General features: G+C 48.4%; 1 protein-coding gene across 1 annotated transcript in view; it reads left to right on the forward strand.

The window, feature by feature from the left end:
- The window catches only part of MCOLN3 (mucolipin 3), a 31,231-nt gene extending 19,263 nt beyond the window's left edge, over positions 1 to 11,968 (forward strand). The window contains 7 exon segments of the mRNA XM_021090354.1: positions 352 to 451; positions 3,770 to 3,882; positions 3,962 to 4,111; positions 7,574 to 7,675; positions 7,780 to 7,902; positions 9,077 to 9,283; positions 10,215 to 11,968. Coding sequence (XP_020946013.1) covers positions 352 to 451; positions 3,770 to 3,882; positions 3,962 to 4,111; positions 7,574 to 7,675; positions 7,780 to 7,902; positions 9,077 to 9,283; positions 10,215 to 10,346 — 927 coding nt within the window. The 3' untranslated portion in view covers positions 10,347 to 11,968.

The raw sequence follows: 13,918 nt of genomic DNA on the forward strand, positions 1-13,918 counted from the left end.
GGAAAAACAGACTTGTACCCATTCTTGCTCATTTTAGGAGGGCATCTGAAGGTGCTTAGCCTGAGAAGGAGCGGGAAGTTCTCTTGTTTGGTAAGTCGTTCAGGGCTTGAACACCAGCTTAGAAACAGGATTTTGGAGACTGAAAATTCTCTGTAGAAGACTGAGTTCAGCCTTTTCAGTTCACAAAGAAATAAAGGGAACTTCCTCAGGTTGAACAGGGTTGGCAACAAGTCAGAGATGAGAGTCTGGGTCTCTCATCACCTTGGAAAAATTGTTTCTGGTTTAATGCATAGAGGTATCTTGGCTTTAAAAACTACAGGTCTGTTTTGACCCTTTTCCTATTATTCACAGATAACATTTGACAACAGAGCCCACAGTGGAAGAATTAAGATAAGTTTAGAAAATGACATTTCCATCAGGGAATGTAAAGACTGGCATGTATCTGGATCAAGTAAGTGACAGATTTTTACTAGTTTTCAAGACGGTTAATAATGTGAAGTGGTCATTAAATTGCTGGTCCAGGGGTATGTGGGACAGTAAATAAAAGAATTGGACCATTCCCAAGTCCCTAATTCTCTGCAAGTAAATCAATTCATTGTAGTTATTTGATGTTCCAAGTAATTCATAAGTTTTTTGTAACTGAACTGGCTTTTTCTGCCTTTTCCTTATGACCTCACTGGCTCACTCTTTACCAAAAAAAAAAAAAAAAAAAAAAAAATTGCTTACAATCCCTCCAGCAAAAAAGATCACATATACTCAAAGCAATGTTATTGAGTACTTATTGCATAAGTAGTTCCACCTACATTTTCCTTACCTTAATATTTGAAAATATTGTTGAGATAGATAGGTAGCATTCATATTTTTACAGATGAAGAAACCAAGGCTCAGAACTGATTTTTGGTGCCCATGGTCCTACAGCCAGGGAGATGTCAGGGAGGATTTGACCTTGAAGCATCCCACACTTTATAAATATTTCCTATCTAGGTCAGAAAGTAGACTAAATAAGGAAAGTGTACATTCCTAGAAATATGGACACAAATTCAGGTGTAAACTGAGTACCACTGAGAATTTTGGAGCTGAACTTCAGAAAATTGGCTGGAAAGAATAGCTCTACTTCATTTCCTAGACCCTTGTACGTGACAGTGTGTCATGCTCGACTTTGATGATTAAGTCAGCAGACCATCATCCCAGTTACCTGCCAAGATCCCATCTCCCACGTTCCACACAGGATAGTCTGTAGGTCTGGGCTGGAACCCAGCAGTGTGCAGTGGGTCCTTATTCAGAACATGTTTGGATAATAATTGCTTTAGGGTTTCCTACGGAAGGATTCATGAAATTCAAAAGTAGTGATGAGATGGTCCGAGTAAATAAAAGAAAATTTCTTCATTCTAGTATTCTTTTCACTAATAGGTAACTTCACATACATGAGGATCTTGGATCACAAACGTTTATTTCAATCACAAAATTGTTTCTTTGAAACACAAGCCTCTTTTGTCACCTGTAGACATTGTAGCACTTCTCCAGAAACTTGAGAAGGAGGAAGATGAGGGCATGTGAACATGCCTGGCACATAGGCTTTCTTTCAAATGCTTATTTCTTGGATTTTAAGTTTTTCTAAAGTAGATTTAGTCATGTGTATAACAGGTGCCTCTTGACAAAACTACAGGATAATGCTTCATTGCAAAATAGTCTGGAGCTCTTTTCATCAGCACAGAGCTGCCCCGCTTGCTCAGTGAAGACATGCTCTGTAAGACAGCACGGGCCAGCGCTCTGCCTGCCGCCTTCACCTGGCCATTCTCCTGCTGGGAGGACTGGCTCTCGGAGTCTCCGCATGGGTGGTTGCAATGTCATTCAGGTCTCAACCAAAGCCCAGTGCCCCCTTAGTGGCCCTTCCTTCACTGGGGAAAGTGAGCCTTTCTTCTGCCCAGTCCCCCACACCAAGCCCCCTTTGCATTGGTGCTCAAACTTTAGTGTTACCTGGAGACCTTAGGGAAATGCAGCTCCTGAGTCAGTGGGTCTAGGGTGAGGCCTGAGAATGTGCATTTCTCACAGGTCCTGGGGTTACCAAGAACCATTCATGCAGAGTGACCAGTGCAGATCTGGAGACAGACTGCAAAGGTTGGAAGCCCGACTCTGCCATTTACTGGCTCTGGAGTCTCGGGCCAGTTCTGAGACCTCTCTGTGTTTCAGGTTCTCACCTGCAAAGTGGGGATAATTGCACCCACGTGGGGGTTGCCGTGAGGTGCAAATGAGTAAAAAAAAAAACCACCCTGCTAAGTGCTTAGAATTAAGCCTGGCAGGAAATGCATTCAATACGTATTGGCTATTTGGATTTATTTTCTTCACATGACTTTCCTCTGCCTGAAAGTATTTTGTTCATTTACTTGTTTACTTGTTTGGCTTGTCTCAAAGGAGTAGAAGTTGCACAAGATCAGGGGCCTGTCCTGTTCACTGCATCTTCTGCATGTGGAGATGTACTGGTGCTTAATGAGTATTTTTTACCTAGATGAGTATATTTTAATAGGATATGCAGGGACCCTAACTGTATTAACAAAAGACTACAAGCTGATATTAAAGGTCTCTGATGTCTGGTGGTGGAGATTTGCAGAAGAAGGACCTTTAACCTTCCTTCAATACTAATGGAAGAAGGTGGGTCAGAGCCTTTTCTCTTGCTGTCTTCTTGGAAAGAACGCTTGAATTACTTAAATTATTCTAAAAATGTGTGTAAAAGATCCATCTTAAACTTGCAAATGCTCCTGAAGAATGCAAAAAGAAGACGAATCAGGAGTTCCCATCATGGCACAGCAGAAACGAATCTGACCAGGAATCTGACCCCATGAGGTTGCAGGTTCGATCCCTGGCCTCACTCAGTGGGTTAAGGATCCGGCGTTGCTCTGAGCTGTGGTGTAGGTCTCAAACAAGGCTCGGATCCCAGTTGCTATGGCTCTGGCGTAGGCTGGTGGCTACAGCTCCGATTAGACCCCTAGCCTGGGAACCTCCATATGCCACAGGTGCGGCCCTTAAAAAGACCAAAAAAAAAAAAAAAAAAAAAGACGTGTCAACGAAAAGGCACACCATATTTTTGCACAAATGATTCCACATCATGACTATGCCAGTTTTTCCTAAATTAATCTCTTGAGTCCCCCGAAATCTTCAGTAGAATTTTTATTGGAATTTGACAATTTGATCCTAAAGAATATATGGAAAAATAAATAAGCAAGAGGAGTCAGCAAAAATTCTAGGAAAGAATAATGAGGGGTATTTGTCTTAGGCATTAAAACACACAAAAAACATCGGACGGGTAAGATATGGTACTTGAATACAAACGGCATTTTGGTACATGATGAAGACAGCATTTGAAATTATTTACTCTTTTGATTGGCAAAAATTAAAGGATACTCATATCCAGTGATGGAGATGTGGTGATGTGAGTGGGTGTGTAAACTGGCACGATCGTTTTGGAGAACAAGTGCTTAGATCTCTTTTTAGAGAGATGCACGTGCCTTAACCCAACAATTCCATCTTTAGATATTCATCCATCTGAAGAGCTCGCTTGTAGCTGTGCACGAAGAGGACCTGGGGAGGGGGTTGTAGCGGGAAGTGCAGATTACAGTCCCAGGGTCCTTACAGATAAAGTATTGTACATCCATGCTGAAGGACGCCATGCAGCGGTTAAAGTAAACGAGGCTAGAAATGAAAAGAAAGCAAGAAGCCCGTGTCACGGTCTCAGTGTCCCACTGCGTGAGCAGGTGACCCTCTTTCCCTGCAGTTCAGAAGAACACGCGCTACATGATGATCTTCGACGCCTTCGTTCTTCTGACCTGCTTGGCTTCCTTGACCCTGTGCGCGCGGTCTGTGGTGAGGGGCCTCCAGCTTCAGCAGGTAGGGTCGCTGCTTTCTCGGAACGTGCTGGAACGTTTGACTGATAGACAAACTCAGCTTGCCTCTCTTTTCCCAAAAGGAATTTGCCAACTTTTTCCTCCTTCACTATAAGAAGGAAGTTTCTGTTTCGGACCGAATGGAATTCGTCAATGGATGGTACATTATGATAATTATTAGTGACATATTGACAGTCATTGGATCAATTCTGAAAATGGAAATCCAAGCTAAGGTAAAATTTTTTTCCTATTTCCATTGTTAGTATTAGGTTTGCATTAATGGTCATTTATTTTTCCAAAATGAAAGAATTTGCAGAGTAAATGATTTCTTTCAAACTTTGTATTGAGTAAACCTGAAATAACTAATTTTTAAAAAATCAAGCCAAGAACTCATTTGGGCTGTTTTTCAAAGTGTGATGCACACACCAAGGCCACTACAGAAAAAGGTGTCTTTTTGTTGTTGCTAAAAGAACTCCCAGAATCTCCAACAGGAAGTGTAGGGCTGGAAGGTGGGGTAGGGGGGCAGGGGGCAAACACAAGCTGCTGTTGTGGGTGGGCTTACAGGTGTTTCCTTTGTTCATTCGGATTGAAAATATTCCTGTTTCCTACTTTTCTCACTGATCTGCTACGTGGTTTTCCATTTTCGTTTAGGACTAAGTCAGCCTGGATATCAACCCTCCTCCCAAGCAAAAAAATCAAGTAAAACTAATCCTATTCAAACTATGTCTTTCTAGCTTTGACTACTACCAAATATGAGTATGATTCCACGTGGGGAACGTGTTATACTTCACATTCCTGGGCAGGGACCTCAGATGCAATGGCTCATGGGAGAAAGGAGCCTTTTTCCCCTCATGCCACAGTCAGGGCAGGTTTTCCAGGCTGGCAAGTCACTCGGCATCACACTGTCACTCAGGGACCCAGACGTCTCCCGTCCTTTCCCTGCCAGCCGCGAGGGCTCTCTCAGACTGCAGGATTGATGCTGGGTGGCCTCACAAACAGGTTGCAGCCCATGGGAGGAAAACGTGGAGTGGGTGGGTCTCTCAGTCTTGCCTCTGCTCAGAATGGCAGCCTTTGCACCTGTTCACTTCCCGTGGAGAGAGTTCAGGCACACTGAACTTCAGGGGAGCTGGGGAGACAGCCCAGGCCCATCCCTTAGAGACAGTGGGTTTGGGAGGCCAGAGAGCAGCTGCTGCCACGAGCAGCAAGTACCGATGAACTAGGTGTCTAACTTTAGGGAGCAAAAAAAAAAGAGGGGTGGGGGCAGGTTTGCAGCAAATCTTCATTTTCACCAACCTCAGCCCTTAATGGTGTCCAAGACTCTTTCTACATTTTTCTACAACATTCATTCCCCCTGTCTTATAGCCAATCATTTCATATATCTTCTTCTCTGTTGAAACCTCTAATACCCTGACCTCATCCTCACTCTCAGCTATTCACAAAACAATAGAAAAAAAATAGAAATTCCACCAACTTGCACTTGATGTATCTACTTATCAGCGTCAGTGTCCATGCGCTCTGCTGCTCCTGTTACTGTGCACGTGCTCTTTAGGTCTCTGACCAAGCCCACCTCCTCCTTGCGGAGATGCCGTGAGCTGAAGGTAGAAAGCCCACCAGATGCCGTCCCCACCGTCTCACTTCGGGGCGGAGCTCCTGCTGTTCCTCTTCCATTTCTCGTGCATCGTGCAGTTTCCGTCTCTGCCGTGTCATTTCCATCAGGACGCTTTCTTCTCCTTTCTAAAAAGACAAAATCGCAGCCTCTTCTCCCTCCAGCCCTTCCCCATTTCTCTGCTCCCTGTTGTACAGCAAAGACCTCAGCAGAGGGTTTAGTCCTGCTTCTGACCCTGCGCGTCCCAGTCTGTGTGGTGTCTGCTCCAGTCAGGCCGTCCTGACAGCCACAGCCAGGGTGCTTTCCGGTGTTCGCTCCTGTTGCTGTATCTGCTAGTCGGGTATGTTAGCCTCATCTCAACCTCGAAGCAGCTTGTGGCACCGCAGCCCCTGCCTCTCTGTTGATGACCCTTTCCCTGGCTGTCGCTCACCTGGTTTTCCTCCTAGATCACTGGTTGCTCTTCCGACTTTCTTTTGCTGGTTCCCGCGCAGCGTACCAACGTGCTAAAGGGCTTCAGGACACACTGCTCAAACACCTTCTCTTTTCTGCCCCTGTCTTGGTGACCCCATCCTATCCCATGGCCTCAAATAGTATCTATTTTCCAGTAATTTTCAAACTGTCTCCAGCTTGGAATTACTCCCTGAAGTCCCGTCTTAAATATCCACCTGTCTATGCCACATCCTCATGTGCGTGTCTCCCTGGCCTCTCACGTTTAACACGGCAGTAACAGAATGCCTGAGATCTCTACCTGCACCGTTCAAACCCACTTCCCCTTGGCCTTTCTACCTTCAGCTCATGGCATCTCCTTTCAGTTGCTCAAGGCAAAGACCACGGATTCAGCCTTGACCGGTCTCCTTCCCCCTCCATATCTAATCCAAGAGGAAACCCTATTTGGCTACCTTCAACCATCACCTCATCCCTCCCCTGTTACCAGCCTGGTCCAAACCACCACAGCTCCATTCTGTATCATCACAGCAGCCGTCACTCTTTCAGCCTCTGCTCTCAGCCAGGGGCCAGCCTCGCCTCGTGTCCCTGCTGCTCTCAGGAGCCATCTCCCTAGTCTCTGCAGAGTGAAAGGCAGAGTGGTGAAACTGTCCCCAGGAGGCCCCAGGCGACCTTCCCCGCTACTCCCTACCCCCCCCATCGCCCCGCCCCCGCCAGGCCCCTCCTGCTCTGGAGTCTGCACTTCCGGCCCCAGCGGCAGGAAAGCTCTCCCCCAGATTTCTGCCTGGCTGCTCCCCTGCTTCCTCACGTCTGTGCTCAGACACCCCCTTTTCAGTGCCACCATCCTGGATCGCCCTACTTGTTAGAGTGGTTTTGGCCGCCCAGGAACCAGGGATCCAGTGCAGCAACCTGAGCCGCAGGAGTGGCGGCGCTGGATCCGTCCCGCCCTGGGCCACCAAGGAACTCCTGTTTGGCTGTTTTTTTGTTGAAGTATAGTTGATTTACACGGTTAGGCTAGTTTCAGGTGTACAGCGAAGTGTACAGATATATATTTCAGAGTATGTATGTTTCAGATTCCTCTTCCTCTCGGGTTATTCCAAAATCCCAAGTCCAGTTCTCCCGCGCTCTGTGCTTGGTCCCCGCCAACCTGTTTGCGGGCATCACGCAGCTGCCCCGCACCCCGCCCTGGATTTCCTCCTCAGCGGTCACTGGCAGCCAGTGACCACGGGCTTGCTGATTTCCTTCCACTTAGGGATTAGGGGTTTCACTGTTTCCTCCTTAGCACTTAAAACAGTGCCCGACTCATTACTACTCAAATAATTTCTGCCCAAATGATTTTTTTTGCTTTTCTTTTTTGTCTTTTTAGGGCCGCACCTGCAGCATATGGAGGTTCCCAGGCCAGGGGTCTAATCAGAGCTACAGCTGCTGGCCTTCACCACAGCCACAGCAACGCCAGATCTGAGCCGCGTCTTCGACCTACACCACAGCTCATGGCAGAGCTGGATCCTTAACCCACTGAGCAAGGCTAGGAATCGAACCTGAGACCTCATGGTTCCTAGTTGGATTCATTTCTGCTGCGCCACAGTGGGAACTCCCGGCGTGAATTTCTGATGTGTAACTGGTTGTTTTTTCCACTCTGTTTCAGAGTCTGATGAGCTATGGTGTCTGCAGTATACTTCTCGGGGCTTCTACGCTGCTCGTGTGGCTTGGAGCTCTGCGATACCTCAGCTTCTTTCCAAAGTACAATGTAGGAATCCAGGGCGCTCCACGCTGTTGGTGTTTCTCTGTCACAGTTAGCCCACTGCTTTGTCTGAGGGACCAAGGCTTCTAATGAGCTCTCTTACTTTCCAGCTCCTCATTCTGACCCTTCAGGCAGCGCTGCCCAGCGTCATCAGGTTTTGCTGCTGTGCGGCTATGATTTATCTAGGCTATTGCTTCTGCGGATGGATCGTGTTGGGACCTTACCATGATAAGGTACCGCCAAACAACGTTTTTCCTGTTGCTGTTAAGCTCTCAAAGCAGTGCCAGTGGCTTGTTATTCTTTTAAAATAGGCTCCTTTTATTTTGCGACTCAGCCTTAAAACGTTGAAGGTAGTGTATCTGTTGCCGTGTTTATAAAGTGGTAAAGCAAGACCAACTTGAGAGGGTAGTTGATTCACTTGGCTGCCTCGACTCCTTTTGTGGAATGTCAGATAATTAAGTTCTTCTTACTATCTGCCAAGGCAAGTTTGCCACACTGATTCATCAGCATATATTGGAGTAGGCTATTTAGGTAAGTCTTATTGAAATGCGACTTTATTTTAAAAAGTAGTATAGGGAGAAACTTGTAGAACCATTTGAAAATTTTTTTTTTTTTTTTGTCTTTTTGTCTGTTGTTGATTTCTTGGGCCGCTCCCGCGGCATATGGAGGTTCCCAGGCTAGGGGTTGAATCGGAGCTGTAGCTACCGGCCTACGCCAGAGCCACAGCAATGCGGGATCCGAGCCGTGTCTGCAACCTACACCACAGCTCACGGCAACGCCGGATGGTTAACCCACTGAGCAAGGGCAGGGACCGAACCCGCAACCTCATGGTTCCTAGTCGGATTCGTTAACCACTGCGCCACGACGGGAACTCCTGAAAATTTTTTTATTGGAGTTATAGTCCTGACTATAATGCCATCATCTTGAATGGAAATGAAGTTTAAAGCAAGAAGCATGAGCATGCATGGTTGGGGCCTGGGTTTTTCTGCAAAAGCATTTCAAGGACCTCTTTCTACGAAGGTAAAGAGAAGAGCAAGGCTTAGCTCAGAAAAACACGAAGTGTGCAGACCAGCCCCTCTGTCTTGAATTCAGGCTGCTCTTATTCGGAGGAGCGTCAAGAAGGAGCTGATTTTTCCGGGAAAAACAGCAGGCGTGTACATGCTATAAGTGTCACCAAAAAAATGCCTGTGGGAGTGACTCCGTTTCCCTGGGTGTCTCCAGTGGGTACATGCTGTTAAACTTCTGCGTGATGTCTCCTGTTTAAAAAAATGCTTGTACTTACCCCAGGTTATGTGTTTGAAAGGGCACCTGGGGATATTCCCATTATTTTTAATGGGGTGTCATGCTCAAAGCCTCCGATGGGAAGGAACATGAAATGAGGTGAATTTTTCTGTTGTGTTTTTCCAGTTCCGTTCTCTGAATGTGGTTTCCGAGTGCCTTTTCTCACTGATAAATGGAGATGATATGTTTGCCACTTTTGCAAAAATGCAGCAAAAAAGTTACTTGGTCTGGCTGTTTAGCAGAATTTACCTCTACTCATTCATCAGCCTCTTTATATACATGATCTTAAGTCTTTTCATCGCACTGATCACTGATACATACGAAACAATTAAGGTAGGTTCATCAAGAACCATCAGGAGCCGCATCTGCTAGAACTGGTAGAGTGGCGGTGAAGTAGAGGACCCGGGGGGAGGGAGCTGACGGAAGGGCAAGTTCTTCAGGGTAGCGGGAAGGACTTTGATTTTAGATGCTGAGAGACACGAATGACAGAGAAACGATTTCTAGAACGTTGAACGTTTTGTCTCTGAGGAATTGTAACAACCTTTCTAATCTTTTATTAGAATTATAAAGATCAGTAGGTACTGAAGCAGATAATTGAGGCAGTCAAAATTTTTTAAAATCCAATTCTCGTAAAGAAAAGTCGACCTCTTTGTTTGGAATATGCTGTGGCTGAACCCGCTACTCTCTGAAAGCCCCTGCTTGTTTGGGACCACACCAGAGGCTGGGTCTGAGCAGCAGTCAGGGAATAGCGATACACGAAGTTCTAGCCATGTATGAGCCGTACAGTCAGGGGCACGAGCTGAAAAGCTGTTATCCGGAGTTCGGCTCAGTGGTAACAAACCTGACTAGTATCCGTGCGGGTGCGAGTTAGAACCCTGGCCCTGCTCAGTAGGTTAAGGATCCTGCATTACTGTGAGCTGAGGTATAGATCACAGACATGGCTTGGATCTGGTGTTGCTGTGGCTGTGGCCTAGGCTGGCAGTTGCAATTCTGATTGGACCTATAGCCTGGAAACTTCCATATGCCAAGGGCTTGGCCCTAAAAAAAAAAAAAAAAAAAAAGCAAGCTGTTATCACTCACAGTGGATATTTTAAAAGTCAGTTTGAGGCCTTTGAAATATGGAAAAGCAGAATACATTTCTAATAACCTTATACTGGTAGGTATACTATTGGTCCCTTCTGTTGCCAATGATCCACTTTGAATTTGAAATACATGTGTTTTCAAGGGACTTCACAATGAAAACCTCTTTTATCCTTCTGTACAGCATTACCAAGAGGATGGGTTCCCGGAGACTGAACTCCGCACGTTTATATCCGAGTGCAAAGATGAGCCCAAGTCGGGAGAGGACCGATTAGAAGATGGCCCTCCAGTGTCGACGGGAAGGCTGTCCCCTTGAGTGTGGACATACCTGCTACCTGCCAATCTAGGGCAGCCTGATCCTTGCTTCCTCTTGTGGTGCCGGAGGAGTGGGGCGGGTTGGGAATTACACCTGGGCAAGTCCTGAAGGCCAAGCCCCATGGGCTCACCCTGCCTGAGCCGTCCCCCTTGGTGTCTGTGATCAGAGCTCAACCTGCAGATGGGGAAATGCTTTAGGATGGAATAGAAACGGGTCCAGACGTGCCGAGGGAAGTGGGGGTCATTTGCAAGGAAAGTTAGACACTCCGCGTTGCTGATACTGACGGACCTGGGGCGTGGCCCCCGGGAAGCCAGCAGGGAGTACGGGTGGAATGGGGAAGAGTGTGGCAGTGAGACAGCCCTGCAACCTAATCCTTCCCGGAAAAGGGTGGGGACGGAACAGCTTCAGGGGACCTGGGGACCTTTCACTCTGGGGTCCACCTGCTTCAGGGGATTCCTTCCAGGTCCTTACCTGGGAAGGACATCTTACAGCCCCTCACCAGGCAGCTCTTTACGTAAATGGGGTGGGGCATCCTGGCCCTTATAGGCCGGGGACTTCTGAGCCATGAACAGCTGGCCAGCAGATTATGTGCCACCTAGGTGGTCTTCGGCCACCATGGATTCACCCAGGACATCCAGCCGTACATCGACGTCAGCATCTGGGCTCTGGGGTTGGATCATGCACATGCCCTGATCCCCTCCCAGGAGTCCATCAGGAAGATGGACCGGGCCCCCGAGATGGCAGGGAGAGAACTTGCTGGGCCGTGTCTCAGGAATCGCTCGGGCGGAAACCTGGAGAGCAGCCTGGGCACTTGGTTGTGCATTTACAGTTTTCTTTTGTATTTGAAGTTGGAGTTGGTAGCCCTGTTGCCCATCGGTGGCTTTTGCACCTCAGGTCTCAGCACACAGTACAGAGAAGGCAAACATTTCCAACTTAGTGGACAATATTTTCCAAGTAATTAAGTGCAGGATTTGGGATCAGTGTGGAGCGGGTCGTTGTTTATTTGGTCCACTTGCTTTTTCCACTGGAGAACAGGTCAAAGTCTACTGCTGCCATGGCGGCCTCAACAACGAGAGACAGTGAAGGGGCAACACAGTGAAGATGGTCTCGCGTCCCTCAGGGTTGGGGTAGGTTGGGGTTTAGGGCTTGGGGTAGGGAGCAGTTAGGACCCGTTGCAACATGCAAAACAAAACCGTTAACAATGTCTCTCGTCACGTGGTGGTCAGAACCCAAAAGTCAGCTGGGAGCTTCTTGTAATGCAGCCCAGGCTCCCACGAGGACAGACCAGAAGAGACCTGACGCCACCATCCCAGGTCCCCACTGGAGCTTCCATCCTGTTGGCGACTAAAATGACTCATACACGTGCACTAGATGCACAAGGAGGCCAACTGAAACCATTTGCTAGGTACCGTTGTAATCTTAATTGTCCTGTCATCACAGCAGATTGTTACATGGTACGTAAAATCAACAATCCTTTCCTAGCCGTAAAACTATGGGTCATCAGTGGTACTGAAGCTGCAGATACACAGATTCTGAAAATTTAAATTTTGACTCGTCTATAATCCCCACATCTTCCCCCATAAAACTGGAAAAATTGTGGCTAAAAAAAGTCAACAAATGAACAGTATAGTCATCAAATATTGCTTTCCTCTGAAAATGTTTTACACTCATGAGCTGCTCCCCCTTTATGCCTAAAATCAGCTGCTGTCCGAGGACACCTAGATGACAGGGTCCTGATGTTGGCAGGGCCAGGCCTGTGCTGTGGACAGTGACCAGCACAAGTGCACCCACTGCCCACTCAGGGGGCTCGCCTGCCCCTGGCAGTTTCCACAGCCCTCCTCTGAGGGGGCCACCTCACCGGCCTCCACTTAGGAAGATTCACTTGGCAAGCCTTCCCTTCAGGGGATTGTGTTAGAAATCCTTCCTTAGAGGGGATTTGTTTAACAATCCTGTGTTGGGGGTCACCAAGAAGACCTTTCCCCCTGAAGCAGGTTCAGCTACAGGTCACCAGGGCAGGTTTCCTGGGTCGCAGTCACCACCTGCTCATCCGTCCCCAGCTCAAACCCAGACCCCTTGGTCCCCTACCCTATGGGCACCCTCTCCCCTCCTGGCCTCTCCCTGCCCTGTCCCCTGTAGGGTCACCAGGAGCTCCCACCTGGGGTGGGCTGTCCACTCTGTTCAAAGGAAGCCTGCATGTTGTCAGGGGGAAATCAAGAGGTACTCATGGGGACTCCCTCGTGCGGCCCAGCAGCCAGCACCTGCTGACCTTGGCACTCTGGATGAGCCTGGGTTGGGGACAAGGACCTGCAGCATGTTGTCCTTCTCACCTCATTCCAGCAATGCCCACCGGGAAGACACACAAAGCAACTCCATGCCTGCTGTAGGGAGGCTGCTTAATCACAACCACTCCCAGGGCACACATCAGGTCAGCACTGGGTGTGGAACAGACATGGACAGGGACCCGGCGCCACGGGGCTCAAAAGAGCAGGCCCTGCCAGAATACGCAGCTAAATGGGCAAGGAGCCAGAGGCCCACAGGATTAGGGTTCAGATTCTGTTTAGGGTTAAGGAACCAATTCAGGTTCCAATTAGGATTTCAATAAGGGGTTTGGGTTCCAGACAAGGGTTAAGTTTAGGGGCGGGCTCAGGTTAGAGTTAGGGTTGGAGTTAAGGTTAGAGTGTGGAAGAGGGTTGTTGTTAATTACTGATGATTTGCAACTGCTGAAGAGGGGGCAAATTTGAAACCCTAACCAGGCCTGGGATTCAGAATCCAGACCAAGTGCCTGCGGGCTGTGAGTGGCAGGTGCTAAAACGGTGACAGTTTCGTGAGCATCGGCACTATTCCCTGTGCCTTTTCTCTCAAGAGGGCTCCTGCAACTCCGTTTTTTTTCCCTCCACGTGAGCCTCTTTTTTTTTCTCTCTATGCACCTGGTAGGAAGAGCTGCTCTAAGGCCAGGTCGGGTAAATTAAGGCCGGTAGGTAGATTGATGCGGAGGAAGCTCTGGTGGAGAGCCCTCCTGGCTCGCTGGGTTAAGGATCTGCCTCGGTCCCTGCGGTGGCTTTGGGAACCTCGGCGGCCTGCAAACTGTCGACTGGGAGCCCGTCCTGCACGCTTCAGGTGAGGTCAGTAGAGAAAGAAAGAAAGAACGAAAGAAGGAAGGGAGGAAAGGAAAGGAAGATGGAAAGAGAGAGGGAAAGGAAGAAACAGGAAAGAAGGAAAGCAGGCCGACCTGTAGGAATGAAGGAGTACAGGTTGGAAAGTGGAGGAAATACATCCGTAGGTTCCAAGGTCCACGCCTCTCTTCCTAAAGGCCTCCAGGCATGAATCCCTGGGAAACGGAAGCAGGCCATCCTTCCCGATGCGGGGGCGGGGGGGGGTAGGTTGGCCTCGGGGCTCTGAAAGACCTTGGGAGAGAAAGAGGCCACCCTGTGGAGCCCTTCTTGCTTTTGCAGAGCCTGGAGGAAGGGGAAATCCCGCCTGCCTGGTGCCCCGGGCCACTGCAGCCCCGGGGGCTGCGGCGCCAGAGAGAGGAGGAGGCGCGGAGAGGCGCTGTGAGAGCAGCTGTCCACCAG

This window comes from Sus scrofa, chromosome 4 (assembly GCF_000003025.6).
Source record: "Sus scrofa isolate TJ Tabasco breed Duroc chromosome 4, Sscrofa11.1, whole genome shotgun sequence".
Classification (NCBI taxonomy): domain Eukaryota; kingdom Metazoa; phylum Chordata; class Mammalia; order Artiodactyla; family Suidae; genus Sus; species Sus scrofa.